Source organism: Saccopteryx bilineata, chromosome 9, assembly GCF_036850765.1.
Source record: "Saccopteryx bilineata isolate mSacBil1 chromosome 9, mSacBil1_pri_phased_curated, whole genome shotgun sequence".
In the NCBI taxonomy this organism is placed as follows: Eukaryota; Metazoa; Chordata; class Mammalia; order Chiroptera; family Emballonuridae; genus Saccopteryx; species Saccopteryx bilineata.
In genome coordinates, this window is record NC_089498.1 from 43,927,893 (window position 1) to 43,952,655 (window position 24,763).

Sequence of the window (24,763 nt, forward strand, 5' to 3'; positions counted from 1 at the left end):
CAGCCAAGGCTCCATTGGAGCAAAGTTTGCCTGGGCGCTGGGGATGGCTCTGTGGCCTCTGCCTCAGGCACTAGAATGGCTCTGATTGCGGCAGAGAGAAGCCCCAAGATGGGCAGAGCATCGCCCCCTGGTGGGCGGGCCGGGTGGATCCCGGTCGGGCGCATGCGGGAGTCTGTCTGACTGCCTCCCTGTTTCCAGCTTCGGAAAAATACAAAAAAAAAAAAAAAGAGAGAGATATCTTGAAAATTTTTAGCAAAAGGACTAGGAGAAATCACTTAATATATTTCACAACAGAACTAAGACTAAATGAAAGGGTCGGGATGAATTTGATAGAAGAACATGTAAATATAATATGCCTTGACAATGTAAAAACCACATAATTAACTAAATTTGGGAAGAGAAAATGGGGAGTAAAATAAGCCTACTCATCTGTAACATGTAAAAATCAAAGGCTAGTTTTTAAAGTTGACCAATTGAGTAAGAGAAAGAATACTATCTACATAAACAGCAGAGTACAATCATGAAGGTAAACGCCAGAAAAAAAGAAAATTTCCTAATTATTATAAAACATAAAGTATTACATGACAAAAAAGGTCTAGGAAAACAAATAACTGAAAGTCTATTTTTAAAACTATGAAACCAAAAAATACAACATAAAATCATATACAGAATTAAGCCCAAATACATAGAAAATACAACTGGACTTTCACTTATTAAATTGAAAGCATAATCAGATTGTTTCAAAAAGCAAATCTCAATTTCATACTGTATATATATCCCAAAATTTAAAACAAAGTGATTCTACAAAGTTGAAAATAAAGGAATGGGTAAAAGCCATAAAGAAAGTATAAATAGGCAAGGAAACAATTTCACCCAAAGTGACTTCAGAAGGCAGGCAGGCTGCTGACATCTTGACTTTAGCCCTGTTAGACCCATTTTTGACTTCTTGATTCCATGGCTGTAAAACAATTTCTGTGGTTTCAAGCTACTAACACTATGGTAATTTGTTACAGCAGCAATAGGCAACTAATATAGAAGTCAAACTGGTACAACCTTTTTGGAGAGATATATGGCAATTCCTAACAAAATTACATATGCACTTACTCAGCATTCCCACACACAGAACTCTGCCCAGAAAATAGCACCAACACAAAAATATACACATATCCAAGGTTATTCAGTGTAGCATTGCTACACAATCAGTGTAGCATTGATTGTTATTGTAAAATACTGCAAACAATCTGAATGTCCACACATTATAATAGTGTAATAAATTATGACAACATCCACATAATGGACTATTTTACAGCTGTTAAAAAATGATGCTCAACCCTGGCTGGTTGGTTCAGTGGTAGAGCATCAGCTGGGGCTATGGATGTCCTGGGTTCAATTCCCAGTCATACCACATAGGAGAAGCACCCATTTGCTTCTCTACCCCTCCCCCTCTCTCTCTCCTCTCTCTCTCTCTCTCTCTATCTATCTATCTATCTCACTCTTTCTCTTTCTTCCTCTGCTACAGCTATGGCTCAATTGGAGTGAGTCAGCCCCAGGTGCTGAGGATGGCTCCATGGTCTCTGGCTCAGGTGCTAAGAAGAGCTCAGTTGCTGAGCAATGGAGCAATGCCCCAGATGGGCAAAGCATTGCCCCTTAGTGGGCTTGCCAGGTGGATCCTGGTTGAGGCACATGCAGGATCTGTTTCTGCCTCCCCTCCTCTCACTGATTAAAAAAAAGAAAGAAAGAAAGCTCCCTATTAACCAATATGAAATGATTTTTTTGTATATATAGCTAGTAAAAAAGCAACATGCAAAGATCATCTATTGTATGCTACTCGTCATGTAACATACAAGGAAATACAAGAAATTACATATATATCTGCTCATCTGTGCAAAAGAAACATAAAAAGGACAAACCTGAAAATAAAGAGACTGGTAATCCATAAGGGATGAGTAAGAAAGGGGTAAGAAGAAGTAGGGAATAAAAACAGGATAGCAGAGATAAGAGGGGAGCAACATATTTCTGAGGATATATTCTTAAAGAACTATAAATTTTTTTAATAGCACAGTAATGTTTCAGAGATAAATAAATAAATAAATCCCAATAAAACCAACCAGGATATGATAGGAACCAAAAATACAATATAAACAGTAATAAGCAAATATAAAAAAACTAACCTAAATAACTTCAAAAAATAGTATTTTGACTGAATACTGTAACATTAAATGCAAATATATATATATATAAATAATGTAATCTAGTTGCTAAATTTGTTTCTCACACAGAAATAGATTGGAAGTCCTGAAATTACTTTATGTGAATATTAAAATTGAGCAAATACGTAAATATACTTTTTCATTGTCATAAAAAGAAATTACTAATAAGCAACAGAGGAAAGCTACAATAAACCCTGTGGAGCAGGACTGGAATCAGGATATCAATATAAACCAATAGTTTTAATATATAAAAAGATAGAGGCAGAAACATAGAAGTATGTGTATGTGTGTGGTTTGTATTGTGTGTGTGTATGTGTATGTGTGTGTTAGTATACATATATACATTTCATAGCTCAATCTGTGGTGAGGGTGTAGGGGCAATGACATCTCAGTAGCACTGGGCACGCTTAATGTCCAGATCTTGGTTTCTAAACATCATTTCCAAATAAAAGGAACCAGGACTCCTTGGAGAAGTGGTTGATTTAAGGCTGAGGTAAATAAAACAAGATAAATCTGGAACAACTGTAACTGTAAAGGAAGGAAGTGCTCAAAAATGATGGGGACATGTCAAAAGGTCATGAAGGAGATGCCAATGGGCAAAGCTAGCAAAATTTGAGCAACAAAATAGTGATTCATTGGATTTACCTCACAGAAAAAATAAAAGTCCATGATTCTATAAGCATAAAGATATAACGAAACAATTATATATATAATGAAATGTGAGAGAAGGAACAGCTCTTCCTTACAGAGCAATCCTAATATAAGAGGGAAGTAGAAAAATCAACATTAGGTCAAGACTATAGTAGTAACTGTTGTAGACAAGATCTATTAAGCCAATGGATACTAAAATTAGTGAACAAACATTTCAGAAGAAACTGAATAGTCTCAACATATCTTCCCCAAGATATTTATTAATTACAAGAAAAACTATAACTCTACAATGGAGAAACAAGGCAGACACTACCTTCACCAAGTAATCAAAGTTAACATCATCAGTAATAAGACATATTATTAGCACAGGTAGTTAGCTAGATATTAATAAAGAAAGGAAGCAAAGGGAATCAAACATTTAAAAGCCTGCTTCATTAGGAAGCTACAGCCTCATAGGCTCCTTAGGGGAACTCTGCATTTTCAGCTCTCAGAACCTAATCCCCAAAGTGGACGAAAAAGGACAGAAGGGGACAGAAAGGATCGCAGCCAGTCATAACCCAGAGAAGAATAAAAACAGTGGGAGAAATTCCTTAGCTGGGCGCATGCCCAGAAGTCAAGATGGCACATGGGGAGGTAAGCACATGCACAAAGAAGTCAACATGGTGCAGGGGAAGGTGCTTCCATTTTGACGCATGTGCAGAAGGAAGTAAGATGGAAATCATAAGGAGCAGAGACTGACAACATGACAACATACGCAAGGCCTTTTTTTCTCTCTCTCTTGCCCAGTTCTCTCTCCACAGCAGCCATACGGACTCCAAGTACAACTCCAAGCAATGCAGTACCAGCTGAAATGGAGACTACACTAGCTGGACAGAAACAAAAGCTGAACTGGACTAAGCTTTGATATGAACTGAACTAATGACACAGAATTTGTGGACCCTGGCCTTTGTTCTGGGCCTGATGAAGACAAAGTTGGACTTCTTTCACAGTGGGAGAGAGTTGAAACTGGGACAGTCCTTTGTGTTTGCTCCAATGACCTTACCATTATGTCATATCCTTTGAAATGCTTTCCTTGCAACCCTCTGAAAGGACTCAATTTCTACTGGCAATAATATCAACATTATGAATCCCTTGGTATGATGCACTGAGAGGAAGACAACATTATGTTCTTGGCACTCTTTTCAAAATGCATTGGACCTCAGTCCAATCATGGGAAAACATCAGATAAGCCCAAATTCAGTAGATGCAGATACAATAAGCCATCTATTCAGAGTAAGGTATATCTGAAGACTGGGGATTTCTCCCAGATGATCAAATCAACAGATTACCTCATGCATATGAATGTCTTAAACTAAGTAAAAAAAGAAACAAAGAGACAAAATCCCCAGATAACTATAGGCACAATAAAAAGTTATACAGGGAAAGTAATCTTTATATACACAGCATCGCTACACTAGCCCTTAAAAGCCACAAAATGTAAACACTTAACTGTAATTTAATCAAAATTCAATCAACTGTGATTTTGGTGAGACTGAGATTGGGGGATGGGAGATGTATGTGTGTGTGTGCATATAAATTGGATTCGGTATAAAAAGGTACTAAATTCTTATTTTCTTGGTGAGAAGATATCAATAGGAGTTAAACCTTTAAAAACAGCCCTGGCCGGTTGGCTCAGTGGTAGAGTGTCGGCCTGGCGTGCAGAAGTCCCGGGTTCGATTCCCAGCCAGGGCACACAGGAGAAGCACCCATCTGCTTCTCCACCCCTCCCCCTCTCCTTCCTCTCTGTCTCTCTTGTCCCCTCCCGCAGCCGAGGCTCCACTGGAGCAAAGATGGCCCGGGCACTGGGGATGGCTCCTCGGCCTCTGCCCCAGGCGCTGGAGTGGCTCTGGTCGCAACAGAGCAGAGCGTCGCCCCCGGGTGTGCTGGGTGAATCCCGGTCAGGCGCATGCGGGAGTCTGTCTGACTGTCTCTCCCGTTTCCGGCTTCATAAAAATACAGAAAAAAAAAGAAAAAAAAAAGAAAAAATAAATAAACCTTTAAAAACAATCACGAAATAGCAACATAAACATATTTCTTAGAGACAGAAAAGAAACACCAAAAGAAACTGCAAACGATAAGAAAGTAGCTCCCTCCCTCTAGGAAAGGGGAACGGGGAAGCCCAGCAGGAGACTGCCTTTTTTAAAGGATTAAGTCTAGTAAAACCACTTCACTCTTTAAACACTGTGTATATATATCAATAACTTAGATAATAACTTCCATAAAATACTCTAAAGATAAATCTATAAATGTATACAATTCTGACTATAAATAGGAAAGAAGAACTGGAAAGGCCGGAATTTTAGATATAGATAGAAATACTATAGAGTATAATTTCATAGAAATAGGAAAGAAAAAAATCCAAGGTGTAGGTGAGGTTTCTAGAGAAGTGCAGGCTAAAGAGATTTCAATTTTCTTCTGGAACCAGGGCAGCCTGCTCATGACCACCTGGGCTGGCACTTTACGACAGCCCACTCTGCCCGGTCCCCTGTCACTTACCTGTATATTGACCATCTGACATCTCTTCCTCCACCATCCAAGGTTCCTTCCCTTGCTCCAATAAGAAGATCATATTGGGTTTGGAAATGGAGAGTCCTGTTTACAGAATAAAAACGAGAGCAAGAGAAACAGAATCTGCATGCGATAGCTGTTCCAGGACTCGCACTCGTTCTCTTGGTCATTAGGCAAGAAAGGACCTTAGAGGAAGGACCTTAGAGGAAGGGCTGGAGAATGGAATGATGTTTGTAAGGGAGATGAAACTTCTTCCATAGTGACGGTTCTCAAAGTGCTAGAGCAGAAGAACCATTACCTAGGAACTTACCAGAAATACATATTCTCAGGCCCCAACCCAGACCTTCTGAATCAGAAACCACAGTGGTTCTCAAACTTTCATAGGCATCAGAATCAATTTGAAGGGCTCTTTAAAACCCAGACTAGTGGGCCTATTCCCAGAATTTCTGATTCTTTAGGTCTACAGTGGGACTCCACAATTGCAATTTAATAAATTCCCATGCCATGGTGATGCTGCTATTAAAAACCATCTTTCTACAGCAGAAGGAATTACTCATTTGTAACTCTATAGAGCTACTTCAAATCATTTCTTGGAAACAGAGGTAGAAATTCAGTTAAGCACTTAGATGCCCTAGGTCAGGGGTCCCCAAACTTTTTACACAGGGGGCCAGTTCACTGTCCCTCAGACTGTTGGAGGGCCACCATATACAGTGCTCCTCTCACTGACCACCAATGAAAGAGGTGCCCCTTCCGGAAGTGCAGTGGGGGCCGAATAAATGGCCTCAGGGGGCCACATGCAGCCCGTGGGCCATAGTTTGGGGACACCTGCCTAGATATTCCCAATGGAGGAAGCAGAACACCCCAAAGGGAGATTTTGAGTTATGGGGAGAGATATCCTTACCAAGCCATACCAAATTCCTGTAGTTCTCCAACATGACATCTCTGTATAAATCTTTCTGAGATGGGTCCAACCATTCCCACTCTTCTTGGGAAAAATCTAGAGCCACATCTCTAAAGGTTACCAACCCCTGAAATTAAAAAAAAAAGAATCTTGTTTGCCAAGTGTTCTCAAATAGTCCTAGGGGGAAAAATAATAATTCTGCAGGAGTTCAAAACTCTAAGTGGTCCAAGGAAAATCATAATATAGGGAACAAGTATATACCCAGGTTTTTCAAATATCTTAAGAGAATGAGAGAAATATCAAAAACAGACTCACCCCTTAAAAATTACATTTTTTGTGAAAAAGAAAAGGACATATATACAGGAAAAAATTAGCTTATAGCATAAAATATGAGTTTTATGACATGAAAGTATATGAGTAAGAGCAAAGTTTTATGTTACATATAACAAGTATCAAGACATTCTTATAGGGAGAATTCTTTTATATTTCCCAAACTGGGATATCTTCTGGCTCAGAGTATTGAAAGAAGGTCTTGAACCATTGGGCTTTAACAAAAGGGTATGGTCTGAAATTTAGACTATACATGTGGAAAAAGTTCCAGGAGTATATCTTGAAGAAATAATGAAGTATGTGTGAAGATAATTAGATTGGAAGGTTATATAAAAAAATATCTGGAAAAAACTTACATGGCCAAAAAATTAAGAGTTTAAGCTATGCCACCGATCTATAAGCTATATGAATATGAGAGGAAGAATATATATTTTATACACTCAGGTACATCCAGTATTAATTACAAAACCTGTCACATTGTAAAACTCAGGAAATAGTTGCCGCTTAGTAAGTGAATATTCCTATGATACGTTCATATGCTTAAAAAATGACAGTTCCATTTTGCATAGAATGGCCTCATTTCTTACTAAAAATCATAAAATATCTACTATGGTTATTCTATACAGTAAAAATATGAATAAATGTGACTAGAGGGAAAAAACATACAACTACATAGTGTTGTTGTATGTACCCCTCTACACATCTGGGTTGTGGGAGGCTAACCTGTATTGACTTCGTCAAGAGACTCCCTTTTCCCACCCCATTTCTGGTTGGGTTAAGCCGCATGCAAGACATGGGAGGGAGGTGAGCGAGGCACGATATTTATTCCCCTGGCTCTCTCCTTGCAGTACTCTCTGCCCTTCAACCCAAGGTCACAGTGGCTGTCAGGGGCCCTCTCCACTCAGATATCTCTTTCTCTGGGTTCAGGCCTAGACTCGGTAAAGGAGCTTTGCTGTTATCGCAGGGTATAGATCTCACTATCCTTTGCTGTTTCTCTATATAATATAAATAGTCCACTTTTGAGTTTCTTGCCAGAACCCTAACTGATACACATGTTGAGCAGACGTACTTTGAGAATATGACCAGACAATCCACAAAAGCACCTCTAAGCAACTCTACTACCCTTCCTTAATAAACTCATTCTCTCACACTCCCAGGGCCGTTAGATGCCTTCTGCCTCTCTAACTGCCACCAAGTCCTCCCTTGTTCTCGCTTTGAATTTCCTCATCCTCTAGCCCACCATATGTGTTTATTGACCTGTATCTGCCTTCCTTCTGTATTCTGCCTTCCTTCTGTTATTACAGACAAAACTTTAGGCTTCCTATCCAAGACCAATCCTTCTACTTGTTCGTAAAAAGACACTGTCTACTGTCTCCCTTGTAAACATCACGGAGATATTAGATATCTCATTTGTATTACCAGTATTTTCTCACTTTACTGGATTATTCCTGTCAGTGTACAAACAGATGCAATACTTTCCATCTATAAATAATCAAATTCCGTTCCATGACCTCACCCATTTCTCTACTCCTTTTAATAACAAAACTCTTCCAAAGAGTTGTTTAGATCAGTGATGTCCAACAGAATACAACGTGAGCCACGTATGCAATTTAAATTTTTTAAGTAGCTACATTTAAAATATACATAAGTAGTTGACTTGTTAAATAACATTTGTTATTTAACCCAATATATCTAAAATGATATTATAACCTATAATCAATATAAAAAATTTTTTTAATTTTTTTTTGTATTTTTCTGAAGCTGGAAACGGGGAGAGACAGTCAGACAGACTCCCACATGCACCTGACCGGGATCCACCCGGCACGCCCACCAGGGGCGATGCTCTGCCCACCAGGGGGCGATGCTCTGCCCCTCCGGGGCGTCGCTCTGCCGCGACCAGAGCCACTCTAGCGCCTGGGGCAGAGGCCAAGGAGCCATCCCCAGCGCCCCGGGCCATCTTTGCTCCAATGGAGCCTCGGCTGCGGGAGGGGAAGAGAGAGACAGAGAGGAAGGAGAGGGGGCGGGGGTGGAGAAGCAAATGGGCTCTTCTCCTGTGTGCCCTGGGCAGGAATCGAACCCGGGTGCCCCGCACGCCAGGCCGACGCTCTACCGCTGAGCCAACCGGCCAGGGCTATAAAATTATTAATGCTTTACATTTTTTTTGTACTGAATCTTCAAAATCCTATATGTATTTTATACTCATATAGCACATCTCAATTTTTAGTAGGCTTATGTGACTACTGGGTACATTACTTGACAGCACAGAAAATAGAGACTCATTGTCTCCATCCTCACTTTAATGGCCATCTATTCCCTTCTAAATCTGTTGCAATGATGCTTTCATCCCAACCACTTTCATCCCAACCACAATGTAGTGCTTTTCAAGGGTATCAGTAGCTGCCATGTTACCAATTCCAGTGGCCAGTTCTCAGTCTCCATCTTCAATCTCTTCAGAAAAATTCAACTCTGTTGATCGTCACCTCCTCAAAGATTTTCTACTCTTGACTTCCAGGACCTATCCTGTTCTGGTTCTCCTTCTATGTCAGTACTTCTCAGTCTCTTTTGCTGGTTTCTCTTCTTCTTATCAGCCTCTAAATGATGACTGTCCTAAACTCAGTCCTTGGACCTCTTTCCTATCTACATTAACCACAATCCTGCCCCCAAGATAATCTTATCCTGTCCTCTGGCTTTAAATATACTAATAGCTCTCAAATTCACATCTCCAGGCCTGCACTCCAGATATATAACCAATATTCTATTGATATTCCACAGGTCTTTCAAACTTATTTATATATAGAACTCAATTTGTGATTCCCAACTCACCCTACCCACTCTTTCCATCTCAATAAATGGCATGATCATTAATACAATTGCCCAGGTCAAAAATTCTTATAGTCATCCATGACGATTTTCTTCTTCTCACATTTCAAAACCAATCTCTGATCAAATCCCAAAACCTCACCACCTCCAATGCCACCACCATGGTCCAGGCAGCTACAATCTCCTATCTGGATTACTGCCGTAGTCTCCTGAATAGCCTCCCTTCTTCCACCCTTACTTCCTTGCTATCTCTTTTTCTTTTAAAATATAAATCACAGGCCCTGGCCGGTTGGCTCAGTGGTAGAGCGTTGGCCTGGCGTGTGGGGGACCAGGGTTCGATTCCCGACCAGGGCACATAGGAGAAGCGCCCATTTGCTTCTCCACCCCCCCCTTCCTCTCTGTCTCTCTCTTCCCCTCCCGCAGCCAAGGCTCCATTGGAACAGAGATGGCCCGGGCGCTGGGGATGGCTCCTTGGCCTCTGCCCCAGGCGCTAGAGTGGCTCTGGTCGCGGCAGTGCGACGCCCCGGAGGAGCAGAGCATCGCCCCTTGGTGGGCAGAGCGTCGCTCCTGGTGGGCGTGCCGGGTGGATCCCGGTCGGGTGCATGCGGGAATCTGTCTGCCTCTCCCCGTTTCCAGCTTCAGAAAAATACAAAAAAAAACATAAATCACAAACCTCCAATGGCTCGCCTTCATGCTTAGAACAAAACTTGGAAGTTCTAATCGTGACTTTCAAGGGCCTACATAACTTGTTCCCCAGCAACCATTCTAACCTCACAGTGCTCATCTGCACCCAACAATACTGACTCATTGCTATTCCTGGAACAAATCAAACATGCTTCTACCGCAGTACCTTTATACTTGTTACTGCTTCTACTTTTAAAGTCCTTCCCCAAATCTGTACAAAACTTACTCTCTACTTTCATTGAGGTATTTCTTTGCTTCCTCCGAGAGGCTATCCTTGACCTCCCTACTAAATAAGACACTTGATAATCACTCTATCCTTTGTTTCACTAGCATTCATTCCTAATACAACAAATCATGGTTCATCTAAAGAGGAGATTTCTGTTTCATCACACACTTGAGCATAACACTGAGTAAAAAAATACTAAATGTTTTACGGAAGAATTATATGAACAAATGGTGGAAAGAGAAGTGGAGAAAGTGCTCACTAGGCTGTCTGTGACTCTTTCTATAGTGCAAAGTCCTAAAAAAAAAATGTTACTAAATTACCAAAAATGTTTGTTTCCAGAAATTTCTGGAAACAAAATGAAAACATCAACTTACCTGGGACATGGATTTACAAAGTCCGACAGCCATTCTTCCTTCCTCCTTCAATTTTTTCTTTTGGAAAACAAAGTCCTAAGAAGGGAGAGTTAAGAAAAAAACATCCAAACATCACCATATTACTGATCTGAGCCTAACAAATATAGAACTACTGCCCCTTTTATGGTCCCCACAGCGTCAGCCATACCCACATCTAAGATCTGAGAAAAAGACCAAAGCTCACCTTAATCCCTGAAGACCTGATAATAAGAACACATAGCCTGAATTTACCAAAATCTAAAGTCCGTCCCATGACCAACAAGGCAGTTTATGACATGGTCATGCCTGCCCTTGTTCCTCATTTCCTATCTGCCCTTCTCCCCCTTGCTCACCCCACTGTAGGCTTGCAGATTTCCTTACAGTTCCTCAAACACTGTTTGTACTCTTTCTTCAAGGCTGTTGCCTTCGCTCTTCCTTTTGCCTGGACATGCCTCGCTCCCTGTCTTCATTCCTATCTGGGTGTGCTCAGTTGTCACTAATCAGAGGGACTTCTCTAAAAATTCTATCTAAAGAGAATTTAGATAGAATTGTCCTTTCAGTCTCTTTTTCCTCATCTTGATTTATTTTTCTTCTTGGCAATTAATACCATTGAACATGTTACTTTTTTTTTCCTTTTTACTGTTCTTTCCAATCAATAGTGTAAGATCTAAGAGAGCTAGGATTTGTTGGGTCCACTGGCATATCTCTAGTGCTAGAATAACACTAAAACCATTGCAAGTGCTCTAAATAGTTGATACATGAATAAAGTGCCTCCTGTAATATAGTGATGTTACACATATTCTATGTCATTATCTTATTTAATCTTCAGAAAACTGCAAAGGTAGGTGTTATTATCACCGTTTTACCAACAAATAAAATTGAGTTTGAAAAGCTTAAAACAACTAATTCAAAGTCACAAGAGTCAAACTGGACTGTGACTCAAAAACTGAATCTCTTTCAAGAGACCACATGTCCAAATTGGATATATTCAACATAAACTGAGAAATCAATGCCATATATGTCTTAGAAAAGCATGTTTAGAGATGGCACGTTACCCTTATGATGCCACAGAAATGCAGCCTGAGGCAATTACTGCCAAATTTAACACTAAACCAGTAACAAACTCCACCGCCTCAAAATATGTTCCTTGTACTCTCAGAGCCAACACATCTTCATTCTGAAAATGAAAATAGTTGTGTTAGACTTAGAATTTAGGATACGTGACCCCCTGATCTGGGCTACTTTGCACTAGTCAACTCAGCCTCTAACAAAGTTATTTCCTTAGTGCAATGCAGCTTGAAATTGTCCATAAAAGCCTTTGCAACCTGAGAGGAGACGAGAAGTCTTCTCAGCATCTGAGAGCCCTAAGCAGTATCTGCATAAAAGAAATATATTTTAACTTTCTGTTTGCCAATAGTTGAGTTTCCCTCAGGCACTATTTTTCCACGTTTAAGAAGAACTATCTGAAAGAAAGTCATGTTAAAGACTTGAGCATTATAGAGTCCCCAACCAGCATGCAGACTTTTCACGCTTTCACTCACTGTCTACAAGACCTTGGGCAAATTAATCCACCCCTCAGAACCACTTTTCCTTACTGTCAAGACTGTATGAGCCAATTCCTGGCAAAGAGTAGTGCCTCCCTTGTTTCCACTTAGATTTTACATACACAATTGGAAAGGAAATGAGAACATTTTTCTTTATTAACTGCGAAAATCAGAACCAAAAATTTAGCTCACTTAGTACAACAGAAATAAAAAAGTCCCGATTCAGCGCCAAACATGGAAGAGTTTGACAAGGAAAATGCTAAAATCTCTAATTCCCTGGCCTAAGGAAAGGGAGACTGAGCTTTCAGGGAGCGTTTTCCTCCCCCAGAGGCAGCCAATTTGAGGATGGTCTCACTACAATGTTTTCAGACTGGGTTCTGTGATTCACAAAGGGACTGAAGGAAGAGACCAGATTTATTATAGTTCCCGTGTCCCAAATGTTCCTAATCCAAGACCACAAACAACCCTCTAGAATACCCTCAGAACCCAGGGCCCGTATTTTTTATTTAAGTACTGTAATTAAAAGCAAGGACTCTAGAGCCAAATCACATGGGTTCACATCCCAGTTTTGTCACTTACTGACTGTGTGAACTTGGGCAAATAATTTTCATCTCCCTGTGCCTCTCAATCACACTCTAAATCACACATACACACACAAATTCTTGCCCAATCACACACATATACATGATCACACAATCACACCTGTAATGTCACACACATCCAGTTGCCTTAACACAAAGATAGAGGTGATGATACACAATTACTTCAACAGAGAGACAATCATACACAATCACAGTTATGCATCACACAAGGTTACACATTCTGTCACAATTACTCATACAAAATTATACTGCAGAGATAGATAGTCATGGGCACATCTGCTGTCACACATATCTAAACAGTTATAGCCACAGAGGCAAGTGGTCAAACATAATCACACACACACACACACTATGTCACACTCACAGTCTCTCACAAACTGATACGCAGTAACAGTTTTATATCACAGTAGACGGTCACAGTCGCTCACAATCACACATACGGTAACACACAAAAATCACATTCTGTCACACCCGCAGTCTCTCACACAGTTATACGTAGTGACACACTGTCTCTGCAATTACACACGCCTGGTAGCCGTCTGCATCCCAGCTGGTCCACCCCAAGTCTGTCCCTTACCTCTGGCTCCAGCGTGAAGCCAGGCCCAGTTCACCTCCCGGCACCACGGGTTCTGGAAACCCGACCAGTGACCAGAGACCCGCAACGTTGCCTCCCAGAACCCCCAGCGAGACGGAGAGGAGTAAAGGTTGAGGAGCGCTGAACCCCAGAAGTCAGCTAGGGAAACATTCAACTGCAAGGACTGGGAAACCTATACTCTCTCAGCTTTTCCTTGCGACACTGGGAACCACCAGCCCCAGAAGGCTTTGCGCTCCGTGTTCTGAACTACATTTCCCAGAGGGCCCAAGGCCCGCCTCAGGGCGACCCTGGGCATTTAAGTGATCCTGCGCAACTCGCGCGTGCGTGCGTGCGTGTGTGTGTGTGTGTGTGTGTGTGTGTGTAAACTGAAGCTGCGTGCATCTGTGCCTGTGACTGTTTAGGTGTGGTGGTTTGTGTGTGACTGTTACAGTAATATGTTATAGTAAATATATAGAAATATAGAAAAATATAGAATATATATAGAAATAAATTAGGCTATAATATTAAAAGCTGTTAAGGCAAGTGAATAAGGCTACGCCCTCTGGGTGGGAGCTAATCTAGTGTGTAGGGATGTGATAGGCAAGACCGTGCCCTCTGCGCAGGGCCCAGTCAGTGTGTGTGTGAAATTATACACAGATAAAACGAGCTCCCTGTGACAACCCCTTAAAATCATAAATTCAGAATTGGCTCGATGTGACAATTCTGTAGACTAACATAAAAAAAATTTAGCTCCATGCAAGGAACTCCCCAAAAGTGGCTTGATGTGATAATCCCATAGATTAACACCTGTTAGAAGGCATATACCAGAAAACGCACTTAAACCAAGGGGGCCCCAGCTGCAGTCAGTTATCTAGACTCCAACCTTGATCGTGGACTGTCTCCACACCGCTCTGACCAAGGACAGCCAAGAGGAGCTCACTGTCAGGGTCCCATTAAGCTGAACCCAGGCACACCATAGGATCTGTGAGTAATAAACTACCTGTATGATTCTTGCAAATAATTTATGTGTTGGCCGTGTCTTTCTTCTGGTGGCAATTGGTCTCAGTACCTGTAAGTAGACTCCTCGTAGCCACCTCAAGAGTAGTCTCAAAGAGGTCACCAACTTTGCTGTTAAGCAGAAGTGTCCCACTGCACAGAGAAGTTGGATCAGGGATTCCTGATCAACATAGAGCTTGAGCTCTACTGGGACACTGTCACTGCACACTTTTGTGCTTGTGCACCAGGGAGCGACAGGTTCTGTTAGTGCAGCCAGTTTCTGAATTTTAAATCACATCCTGTGATTGGGAGCCATGGTGTTGGACAGGTTGAGGGTCTGTCATGCCAAGAATGTGAGTGATTGTGGGTGAGAGTACTGTCGCTGACTTTGAGCTCGACCGGTTTTATAGCTGTGTTGCTATCCCAGAGATTTCAGGAGTTTACCTATAACAGGTGATGGAACTTTATTTCTCGTCATACTTTAGGGTTGAGTCCGAAGAAGAAGTCTATATGTGTGTCTGTGTGTGACTGTCTCCAGCTCTGACTGTTCCATCCCTCACCCCCAGTCACTAGCGGGGTCACTGTTATCTTCATGTTTATATCCCTTTTCAACTTGCACCTGATGTGGGCACAGAAGGGTAATTAGATTCCATTTGTAGGAAGAAGCGCATTTGCACCAAAGCCATTTATGTTGTAGCCAGTAGCTCTGGGGTTTCTCTTGTTGCTGCTTCCACTTTTTCACTTTACAACTTTATTTAGGTTCCAGCTTTAAGAAACTGCCCAGCCTGACCTGTGGTGGTGCAGAGAATAAAGCCTCAACCTGGAACCCTGAGGTTGCTGGTTTGAAACCTTGGACTTGCCTGGTCAAGGCACATACGGGAGTTGATGCTTTCTGCTCCTCCTGCCTTCTCTGTCTCTTCTCAATAAAATGGATAAATAAAATCTAAAAAAAAACATCTATTATGTAAAAAAAGAAACTGTCCACAGTCAGGACAAATGTGAGCCCCTGAGTGATGTTAAATACAGAGCTACACAGTAGTTAAGTAGTAAAAGAAAAAAAATTATTCAGGAACTATTTCAATAGGGGAAAAGAGACTTCAGTATAGAACTGGGCTCAATTCGTACTGCTTTGTTATTAAGATACTGTTATTAAATATGCACCATTTCTTATAATTTTGTGAGAATGAATAACATTGTTAAAAAGTTTGGGGGAAGAAAAATGAACTTGGAGGAGTATATAAATTAATTTACTTTCCAGCAAATTTAAAAAGGATAGTGTGGTGATTATTGTCATTGCTTAAAGCTGCAAGTATGCCTTTCTCTATTTTGTGATGCGGGGGCTGAAACTCTGACAGACACCTCCCAATCTTTCTTGCCAACTGGCTTTCTATTTTAGTTTGCCAATAGAGGCATTAAAGGGAGATTCAGAATGAGAAAGGGAGAACAATCTCACTTTCCACTCAGTTTTTCAGTATCTCTCTAGCAGCAGAGGAGAGCTATAGCTGGCCTGCAGATTCTTTCCGCTTTCCTAGCAGAGAGATTATTTCCAGTTAACAGCCAGGCTGAGACCCCTCGTCAGAGATCTTAGGCTCTCGTAAATCCATCTCTTTACCTTTTGGTCCCCAAGCTCCAAGGCATTCGCTGTTTCTTGAAGTTACAATTGTACCCCCTCCCTTTTTTTCTTCCAGTCCTTCAATATTGTGTGATTAACTTCCTGTAGCTAATCCCCTGTTTGAAATTCTGCATGTAGTTCTGCTTTCTTGACTAGACTCTGATGGGCTGTCCTACAATTTTTTAAGTAGTGTAATCACTTACTTAGTTGGCAGACTTCAAGGACCGCTGCCCTACTCTACTGGAGGTGACTGTGACCAACTGGTGTTGGACTTGGTGGTTTGAGATAAGAAAATAATGACAAAAAGTCATCCTATGATCAACTACTGGCATATGAAGAGATAATCATACACATACAAAGTTTCTCTGAAGGTATTCCTTGCCAGTCAAAAATCAAGTATCTTAATTTTCTAGCACTTCATTTGAAATGTCCAAGATGATCTCTAACCTGCATGGTAATCAAGTCCAGGGAAGAGCTATTTGATGGATTTGCCAGTAGCATCACAGTTATCATTCAAACAATGCCTACCTAGTAAGTTTCCCCATTAAAGCAACCAACTATTAAATGCTTATAGAGCCTTAAAAAAATTACTTGCTTTTTTTTTCCCTGAAAGTAACAATGCCAATTTCATAAACAGCAAATCACTTCAATCCTAGTAGCCAGACTCCCTTTGTTAATGACTCTGGCCTTCACCAGAGGGCTGTTTGTGGGAAAGAGATTAGAGAGATTATTCTCTAAGGACGGGTTCTCCGTTCAAGAACTTCCCTTTCTTCCACATATCCCTACTTACAAAGATCTTCACTCGGATGCACCTTCCAGATCTTCCCCGGTCTAGTGATGAAGAAGAATGCTGCTTTTCTTTTCTTTCTTTCTTCCTTCCTTTCTTTTTCTCTTCTTTTCTCTTCTTTTCTTTCTTTCTTTTTTGAAACTTTCACTGACAAAGATTCTCCTTGATCAAACTTGAATCAGGCTCCTCTGAACACTCTTCTCAACCTGACTTTAACCTTTCAACTTCAATGTTTGCCTTTGCATCACTTAGTTTTAGAAAGAATTCTGTCAAGTCGGTTTAGCCAGAGTTCCTGATATGTGATCACAATATCTAATTGAATTCCTTATCCACCCAGGTGATATGTGATCACCCTGGCCTCTCCTCATCAAGAACCTTGGTCAGTCTAGCAAGAATTCCTCCTTACCCTGATGTCTCTTCTTAGTAATTTTCTACACACTAGTGCCCCCCTCTCCAACTTGCTCCTTGCCTATAAATCCCCATTTGTTATTTGGATGAACTCATATTTTTACCTATTTTGTTGTAATTTATATAATAAATATACATTTTCCCAACTTGGTTATTATCTAATATAAATATTTTATGGTGAATCACTAATTGTTCTCATGACTTCATAGTGTGAGAGTCATGGTATGTGATTTTTTTTTTTTTAATAAATTTTTATTAATGGTAATGGGATGACATTAATAAATCAGGGTACATATATTCAAAGAAAACATGTCTAGGTATGTGATTTTTTGAGGTTAAACTATTATATGTGAAAGGCTGAAACCACAGGCAGAACCAAAAACATACGGCTAGTGTGTTCCAAAAGGAAAGTTTATTTTAAAAACACCTGGATGCAGGTGGGCTGGGACAAAAAAAAAGGGGTCTCAGCCCCGAGCTGTGGGAGGGAGCAGTAGATACAGGGGTTACTGCAGGCATTTGCTGGCATGGGGCTGGGTGCACCTGGACATGCTCCGATTAGCATATCTTAGTCTGTGGCCTTGGTCACTGACTTGCCAATCAGCAGGAGGAGGTTGATTCAGCTGTAGAAACACCTCCTCTGCAAGTTCTTTCTGATGTAGCACAGGCCTAATCAGCATGGTCCTATCTCAGGGGTCCCCAAACTTTTTACACAGGGGGCCAGTTCACTGTCCCTCAGACCATTGGAGGGCCGGACTATAAGAAAAACTATGAACAAATCCCTATGCACACTGCACATATCTTATTTAAAGTAAAAAAACAAAACGGGAACAAATACAATATTTAAAATAAAAAACAAGTAAATTTAAATCAACAAACTGACCAGTATTTCAATGGGAACTATGGGCCTGCTTTTGGCTAATGAGATGGTCAATGTGCTCCTTTCATTGACCACCAATGAAAGAGGTGCCCCTTCCGGAAGTGCAGCGGGGGGGCGGATAAATGGCCTCAGGGGGTTGCATGTGGCCCGCGGGCCGTAGTTTGGGGACCCCTGTCCTATCTGGTGTCCTTGGTAAATCTTGAAGACAGCCAAGGTCAGGAATCTCCCAGGAACAGCTAGGTCCTGGCGCCTCTGGGCCTGTGGCTAGGCTTTTAGAAACCATCATTGTGATTTAAACTCCTCTAATCGTCAGGTCCCTCCCCAATGTAAGCTTTTCCCGGCATTCCTGCAAAGGTAAACTTTTTGCTCTACTTCAAAGTAAAGGCCAGGAAGCCATTAAGAAAGAATAGCAAGCAAATGAACTATAACCTCACAGTGGGGGATGGAAATGTTCTGTTTTGGACACTTCCTCCTCCTTGGGGCCTGCACCATTCTCCAGATGGTAACTGAGTAGTCATTTTATCTATCAATATACATTAGGGTTGGGGTTTTTTTTTAGGTTTTATTTATTGATTTTAGAGAGGAGAGAGAGAAAGAGAAGGGGGGAGGATTGGAAAGCATCAACTCATAATAGTTGCTTTTCGTATGTGCCTTGACTAGGTAAGCCCAGGATTTGGAACTGGCAACTTCAACATTCCAGGTTGATAGGGTTTTTTTGTTTTGCTTTTTGATGTTGTTGTTTTTTCAGTGATGGGGGGGAGGGACAGACAGGGACAGACAGACAAGAGGGGAGAAAGATGAGAAGCATCAACTTGTTGCGGCACTTTAATTGTTCATTGGTTGCTTTCTCATATGTGCCTTGACCAGGGAGCTCCAACCAAACCAGTGACCCCCTTGTTCAAGCCACTGACCTTAGGCTCATGCCAGCAACCTTGGGCTTCAAGCCAGGAACCATGGGGTCATGTCTATGATCCCACACTCAAGCCAATGACCTCGCACTCAAGTGGGTGAGCCTGCACTCAAGCTGGTGACCTCAGGGTTTGAAACCTCAGCCTCCCAGGTCAGTGCTCCATCCACTGTGCCACCAGCTGATCAGGCCAGAGTACTGCTTTATCACTGTGCCCCCACAGGTCAGGCTGTTTCTTTTTTTAATTGAGGTACATTTGACATATTATATAAGTTTTAGGTGCAAAACATAGTAATTTGATATCTATATATCTTGCAAAATGATCACCACAGTAAGTCTAGTTACCAACATCATACATAGTTACAAAAACTTTTTTCTTATGAGAACTTTATAATAATTTTTAAATATGCAATATGGAGTCATTGTGCTGTATCTTATAATACCCCACGATGTAGAGGCCCTGGATAGAAACATAGAACAGGAGCAAGTTCAGTGCCCTAGGGCAAAAGCCACGGGGCATCACTGACGGAAACTACCAAACACAGTACCATGCTGAACACAGAACATGACAGGGACAGAATTAGAAATTCTGGTTAATCAATAGATGAGGTAGATATCTCAAAAGTGAGGTACTTCCCTTGCCCTTTTGTCTGCTCTAAAGAAGGTCACCTTTCTGACTTCCTTATTCTTGTCTCGGCTTTCTTTTGTGTCTATCAATAAATACCCATAGGGACCGGGGATCAGGGCCATTCTCATGAAACCAGTACAGGGGATTGTGAGGTGGTCTCCCCAGGTCCCGCAGTGCACCCCATCTGGTCTCCGAGGAGTTATTGTCTCTGCAACATCATGACTTATTTATTTTACTACTGGAAGTTTGTACCCTTTGAGTCCCTTCACCCATTTTGCCCACACCCCACCTCCAGCAAATGTCAGTCTGTTCTCTGTATTTGTGAGCTCAATTTCATAAGTTATTTGATATTTGAAGTCAGTAGTTCTTGTTTGAATTAAGAATGAGATAAAACTAAGAGTGAAAAAAACAAGAATGATTTCTTATCTTTATTTTTAATTTGCCACTCATATACTTTGCACCAGAATGTTTTTTATTAACCCTGCCAGGGGAAGGATAAAAGCACAGTTTTACCAGGGCTTATTTGTCACTGCTTATTGAGGCATTTGGAAAGAATCCCTAACCCTAATATGAATACTAGTGAAGAACTTATCCATACCATAATTTTTGAATTTCAAATACAGATAAATAGAACACACTTGGCAAATTTCTGGCAAAGAGAATTTATACATAATTGGTAAATTCTAAAATTCAAGAATTGTGTAATTTATTTTGTAAATGTTATTTATTTTTCACAATACTATATTTATTCTTACCAATTTTTCAGTTGGGGGAATTAGAACTCAGAGGTCTGACAACTTAAGAAAGTTCATATAAGCTGATATGGGACAGGATTCAACTGTATTTACTTTTCTTTAACATGTATGTCTGTGAAGGTAGGTCTTGATACATTGTAACAGTAGACCTTGATACATCATTTACTAAGTTTCATCCTCCTTAATGAGGGCAATGGTCTTTCAAATATTTGGCTACATTCCCCTTGAAACAGTTTTAAAAAATAATGTACCCTCTTTTACATTTTTAAGTTTACCTTTACAATATTTTCTTCTTAAGTTTGAATAACAGAAAGATATTTCTAGCATGTTTCAATATCATTATTCATTAAATGTGCATGAGCAAGATTTTTAAAACATTTAGAAATCTTGCACCATACATTTTTAAAAAATCATTTATATTCCATTTTCATCATTGAATTTTATCTTACTATAACAATTTCATATCCTTAACTTTAAATTAATTACCTTGTTTTACTTCTCTACAACAAAAATGGAACTTGAATTTTTTTTCTGTGAACAAAAAGGTTCTGAAGTGTGAAAATTTTTTCTTAAAAATTCAGTTGCTATTATTAGTGCCCAGTTGATCAAAAGACCAAAATATTTTATACTTTAATAATTATTAAACATGCAAAAGGCCATGATTTGGCCCTCCTCTGGCAATACCTTCTTCTTTCTGGTGAGAAGCCCATATGCAAAATATATATATGCCTGTCCAGAGCTCATAACTCCCTTTTTAACCTGCTTTGGGTAGTTGAGTTTCCAGAACTTCCCACTAAAATGGCTTCACGCCTGCTTTCAGGGCCGGTACCTCTTTAATGCTCAAAGCTTCTTCTCTTGATCTGTCTTCTGAAAGATGAATGGCTGCCATGTGCTTGAGGTGACCAAGCGGCAACTATAGGTATTTGGTAAGACTTGACAGAGGTTACACATGCAATCCTCATGTATAAACGTGAGGCCCCTTTACAGTGTGGGGAAAAAATCAGGGTAGGAAAAGAAAGATTGTTGGGCACTTGACTTGTACTGTTGACCCAAGTCTCTAAATGTCAGTGGCACATTTGATTGTGTACAATCTGTTTTAGAGACCACTGGTCGTGTTAAGATATGATGGTTGGCCCTGGCTGGTTGGCTCAGCGGTAGAGCGTTGGCCTGGCGTGCGGGGGACCCAGGTTCGATTCCCAGCCAGGGCACACAGGAGAAGCGCCCATTTGCTTCTCTACCCCCCCTCCTTCCTCTCTGTCTCTCTCTTCCCCTCTCGCAGCCAAGGCTCCATTGGAGCAAGGATGGCCCGGGCGCTGGGGATGGCTCCTTGGCCTCTGCCCCAGGCGCTAGAGTGGCTCTGGTCGCAGCAGAGCGGCCCGCCGGAGGGGAAGAGCATCGCCCCCTGGTGGGCAGAGCGTCGCCCCTGGTGGGCGTGCCGGGTGGATCCTGGTCGGGCGCATGCGGGAGTCTGTCTGACTGTCTCTCCCCATTTCCAGCTTCAGAAAAATAAAATTAATTAATTAATTTAAAAAAAGATATGATGGTAGTTTGAATTAGGGTAGTAAATTATGGAGGTAATGATGAATGTCAAATTAGTGTAGAACAGTGGTGGTTTATGCTTGGATATGAATATGAAGAATAGATGTTGAATATAATGCTTTAAACATCTTGATGAGCCCTGACCAGTTGGCTCGGGGGATAGAGCATCAGCCTGGCATGCGAACATCCCAGGTTCGATCCCCAATCAGGACACACATAAGAATTGACCATCTGCTTCTCTTCCCCTCCTCCTCCACCTTCTCCCTCTCTTCCCCTCTCACAGCCAGTGGAAAAATTGGTTCAAGTGTCAGCCCCAGGCATTGAGGATAGCGTGGTTGATTTGAGCATCAGCCCCAGTTGGGAGTTACCAGGTGGATTTCAGTGGGGGCACATGCAGGAGTCTCTTTCTATCTCCCCTCCTCTCACAAGAAAGGAAGAAAGACAGAAAGAAAGAGAGAAAGAAAGAAAGAAAGAAAGAAAGAAAGAAAGAAAGAAAGAAAGAAAGAGGGAGGGAGGAAGGAAAGGAGGGAGGAAAGGAAGGAAGGAAGGAAGGAAGGAAGGAAGGAAGGAAGGAAGGAAGGAAGGAAAGGGGAAAGAAGAGAGGGAAGGAGGGAGGAGGAAGGGAGGGAGGGGAAAGAAAGGAAGGAAGGAAGGAAGGAGGGAAGGAAGGAAGGAAGGAAGGGAAGAAAGAAAGGGGAAAGTAGAGAGGGAAGGAGGGAGGAGGAAGGGAGGGAGGGGAAAGGAAGGAAGGAAGGAAGGAAGGAAGGAAGGAAGGAAGGAAGGAAGGAAGGGAAGAAAGAAAGGGGAAAGTAGAGAGGGAAGGAGGGAGGAAGGAAGGAAGGAAGGAAAGAAGGAAGGAAGGAAGGAAGGAAGGAAGGAAGGAAGGAAGGAAGGAAGGAAGGAAGGAAGAGAGAAAATAAAACAACTGGATGAATGGTAGTTGTTACTTACCAAGACAGAATATAGTGGGTATGTAGCAGGTATTATCAGCTGGGCATAAAAGGAGTCATCTTAAGTTTGAGATACTCATTGGAGATTAAAGAGGTGATATCAAGTAGGCAGTTGGATATTTGTGAGTAGGTCTCAGTGAAAAGGTTGATACTAGCAAAAGATCTTGTGAATTTCAATTAAGATACTATTAGCTGGAAGTTATATACTGGGCAACCAGAAATAGCTTTTATACTAAAGGTATTTATTTCTCCACTTGGCAAGAAGTTTAGTTGGCTTAGCAGCTAAACACTTATATTAAATGCATTTTATATCATTTACTTTAAAAAATAATAAACTACAATGAATAAATTTTCGTATCACAGTGGTGTGCATTAACAATTATTAAACTACTTAATATATATTCAAAGAATGAACAAATATTATGAAAAATGGGAACCAAGTTTCTCACTGAAAGGGAGTTACAGATGTAGAAAGAATGTTAGCATGAACCTTGTCGTGTTCAATTGGAATTGGAGATATCCATGTGAATTGACTTTTTTCCAGATAGACAGATAGATAGATATGTGTGTATATACACATACATATACATTTTGTAGCTCTGTCAGCAGAGCTAGCCTAAAAGCATGCATACACTTATTGCCTAAGTCTTTGTTTCTAAATATCATTCTCCACTAAAAGCAGCCATAGGTTTTTGGAGAAATGCCTGATTCTAAGACTGATGCTGTGAAAGTACTAGATGAGCTTTTAATATCTTGCTCTGTCAAGAAGTTGGAGATGCTCAAAGAATTTTGGAGACATAAAAAAAAAAACACAAGAACCACCTTGGCAGGGGCTCCTACTGACCAAATCTAGGAAAGTTTCAGTTAAAAGTTGTAAAATAGGCCCTGGCCGGTTGGCTCAGCGGTAGAGCATCGGCCTGGCATGCGGGGGACCTGGGTTCGATTCCCGGCCAGGGCACATAGGAGAAGCGCCCATTTGCTTCTCTTCCCCCCCCCTTCCTCTCTGTCTCTCTCTTCCCCTCCCGCAGCCAAGGCTCCATTGGAGCAAGGATGGCCCGGGCGCTGGGGATGGCTCCTTGGCCTTTGCCCCAGGCGCTAGAGTGGCTCTGGTCGCGGCAGAGCGACGCCCCGGAGGGGCAGAGCATCGCCCCCTGGTGGGCAGAGCGTCGCCCCCTGGTGGGCAGAGCATCGCCCCCTGGTGGGCAGAGCGTTGCCCCTGGTGGGCGTGCCAGGTGGATCCCGGTCAGGCGCATGCGGGAGTCTGTCTGACTGTCTCTCCCCATTTCCAGCTTCAGAAAAAAAAAAAAAAGTTGTAAAATAGATATATAGTACTCATATCCTACAGTTTACCCAATTCACCACTCAGAGACAACCTATCAGTCAGAATTCCATAAAGATACCAGAATTCTCCATTTCTTCTTTCTCTTCCACCTTCCAAATCTTGTGTAAGTATCTTTCTGACACTCTAACCAAGAGCCATATGGAAAAGAGTACAGGGGGGCCTCAGGTTACAACACAGTTCTGTTTCTACAACAAAGAAGTAACCTGAATTTTGGTGTAAGTCGAAACACACCCTAGCCTAAGTCACTTACCTCTCCTAACACAGTTGTAAAATCATAATCTAGAACAGGGGTCTCAAACTCAACTCAGCATGTGGGCCGCAGAGCAAGATCACAGCCGTTGGGCGGGCCGCACTAGGTCTACAAAAGGCAACTGTTACGCAACACTTTTCTCACTGCAGTTGAAAACAAAAAAAAAATCAGTACAACAAGCACAATCGTACATGCAGTTTACTCAGTGTCACAAAACGACCAGAAACTGTA

The 24,763-nt window shown here is 41.4% G+C and overlaps 1 protein-coding gene across 2 annotated transcripts in view; it reads right to left on the reverse strand.

Annotated features, from left to right (window-relative positions):
• Positions 1-13,696, reverse strand: part of ZNF527 (zinc finger protein 527) — a 52,807-nt gene extending 39,111 nt beyond the window's left edge. Inside the window, exons 1-4 of one of the 2 annotated variants that reach the window (XM_066242173.1) lie at positions 13,485-13,696; positions 10,744-10,818; positions 6,310-6,436; positions 5,397-5,492 (exon numbers count right to left, since the gene is read on the reverse strand). In XM_066242173.1, coding sequence (XP_066098270.1) covers positions 5,397-5,492; positions 6,310-6,436; positions 10,744-10,776 — 256 coding nt within the window. In that variant the 5' untranslated portion in view covers positions 10,777-10,818; positions 13,485-13,696. Of the gene's footprint in view, positions 1-5,396; positions 5,493-6,309; positions 6,437-10,743; positions 10,821-13,484 lie in introns of those variants that run through there. The other variant, XM_066242174.1, reaches the window with a different exon arrangement.
• Positions 13,697-24,763: the final 11,067 nt, after the last annotated feature.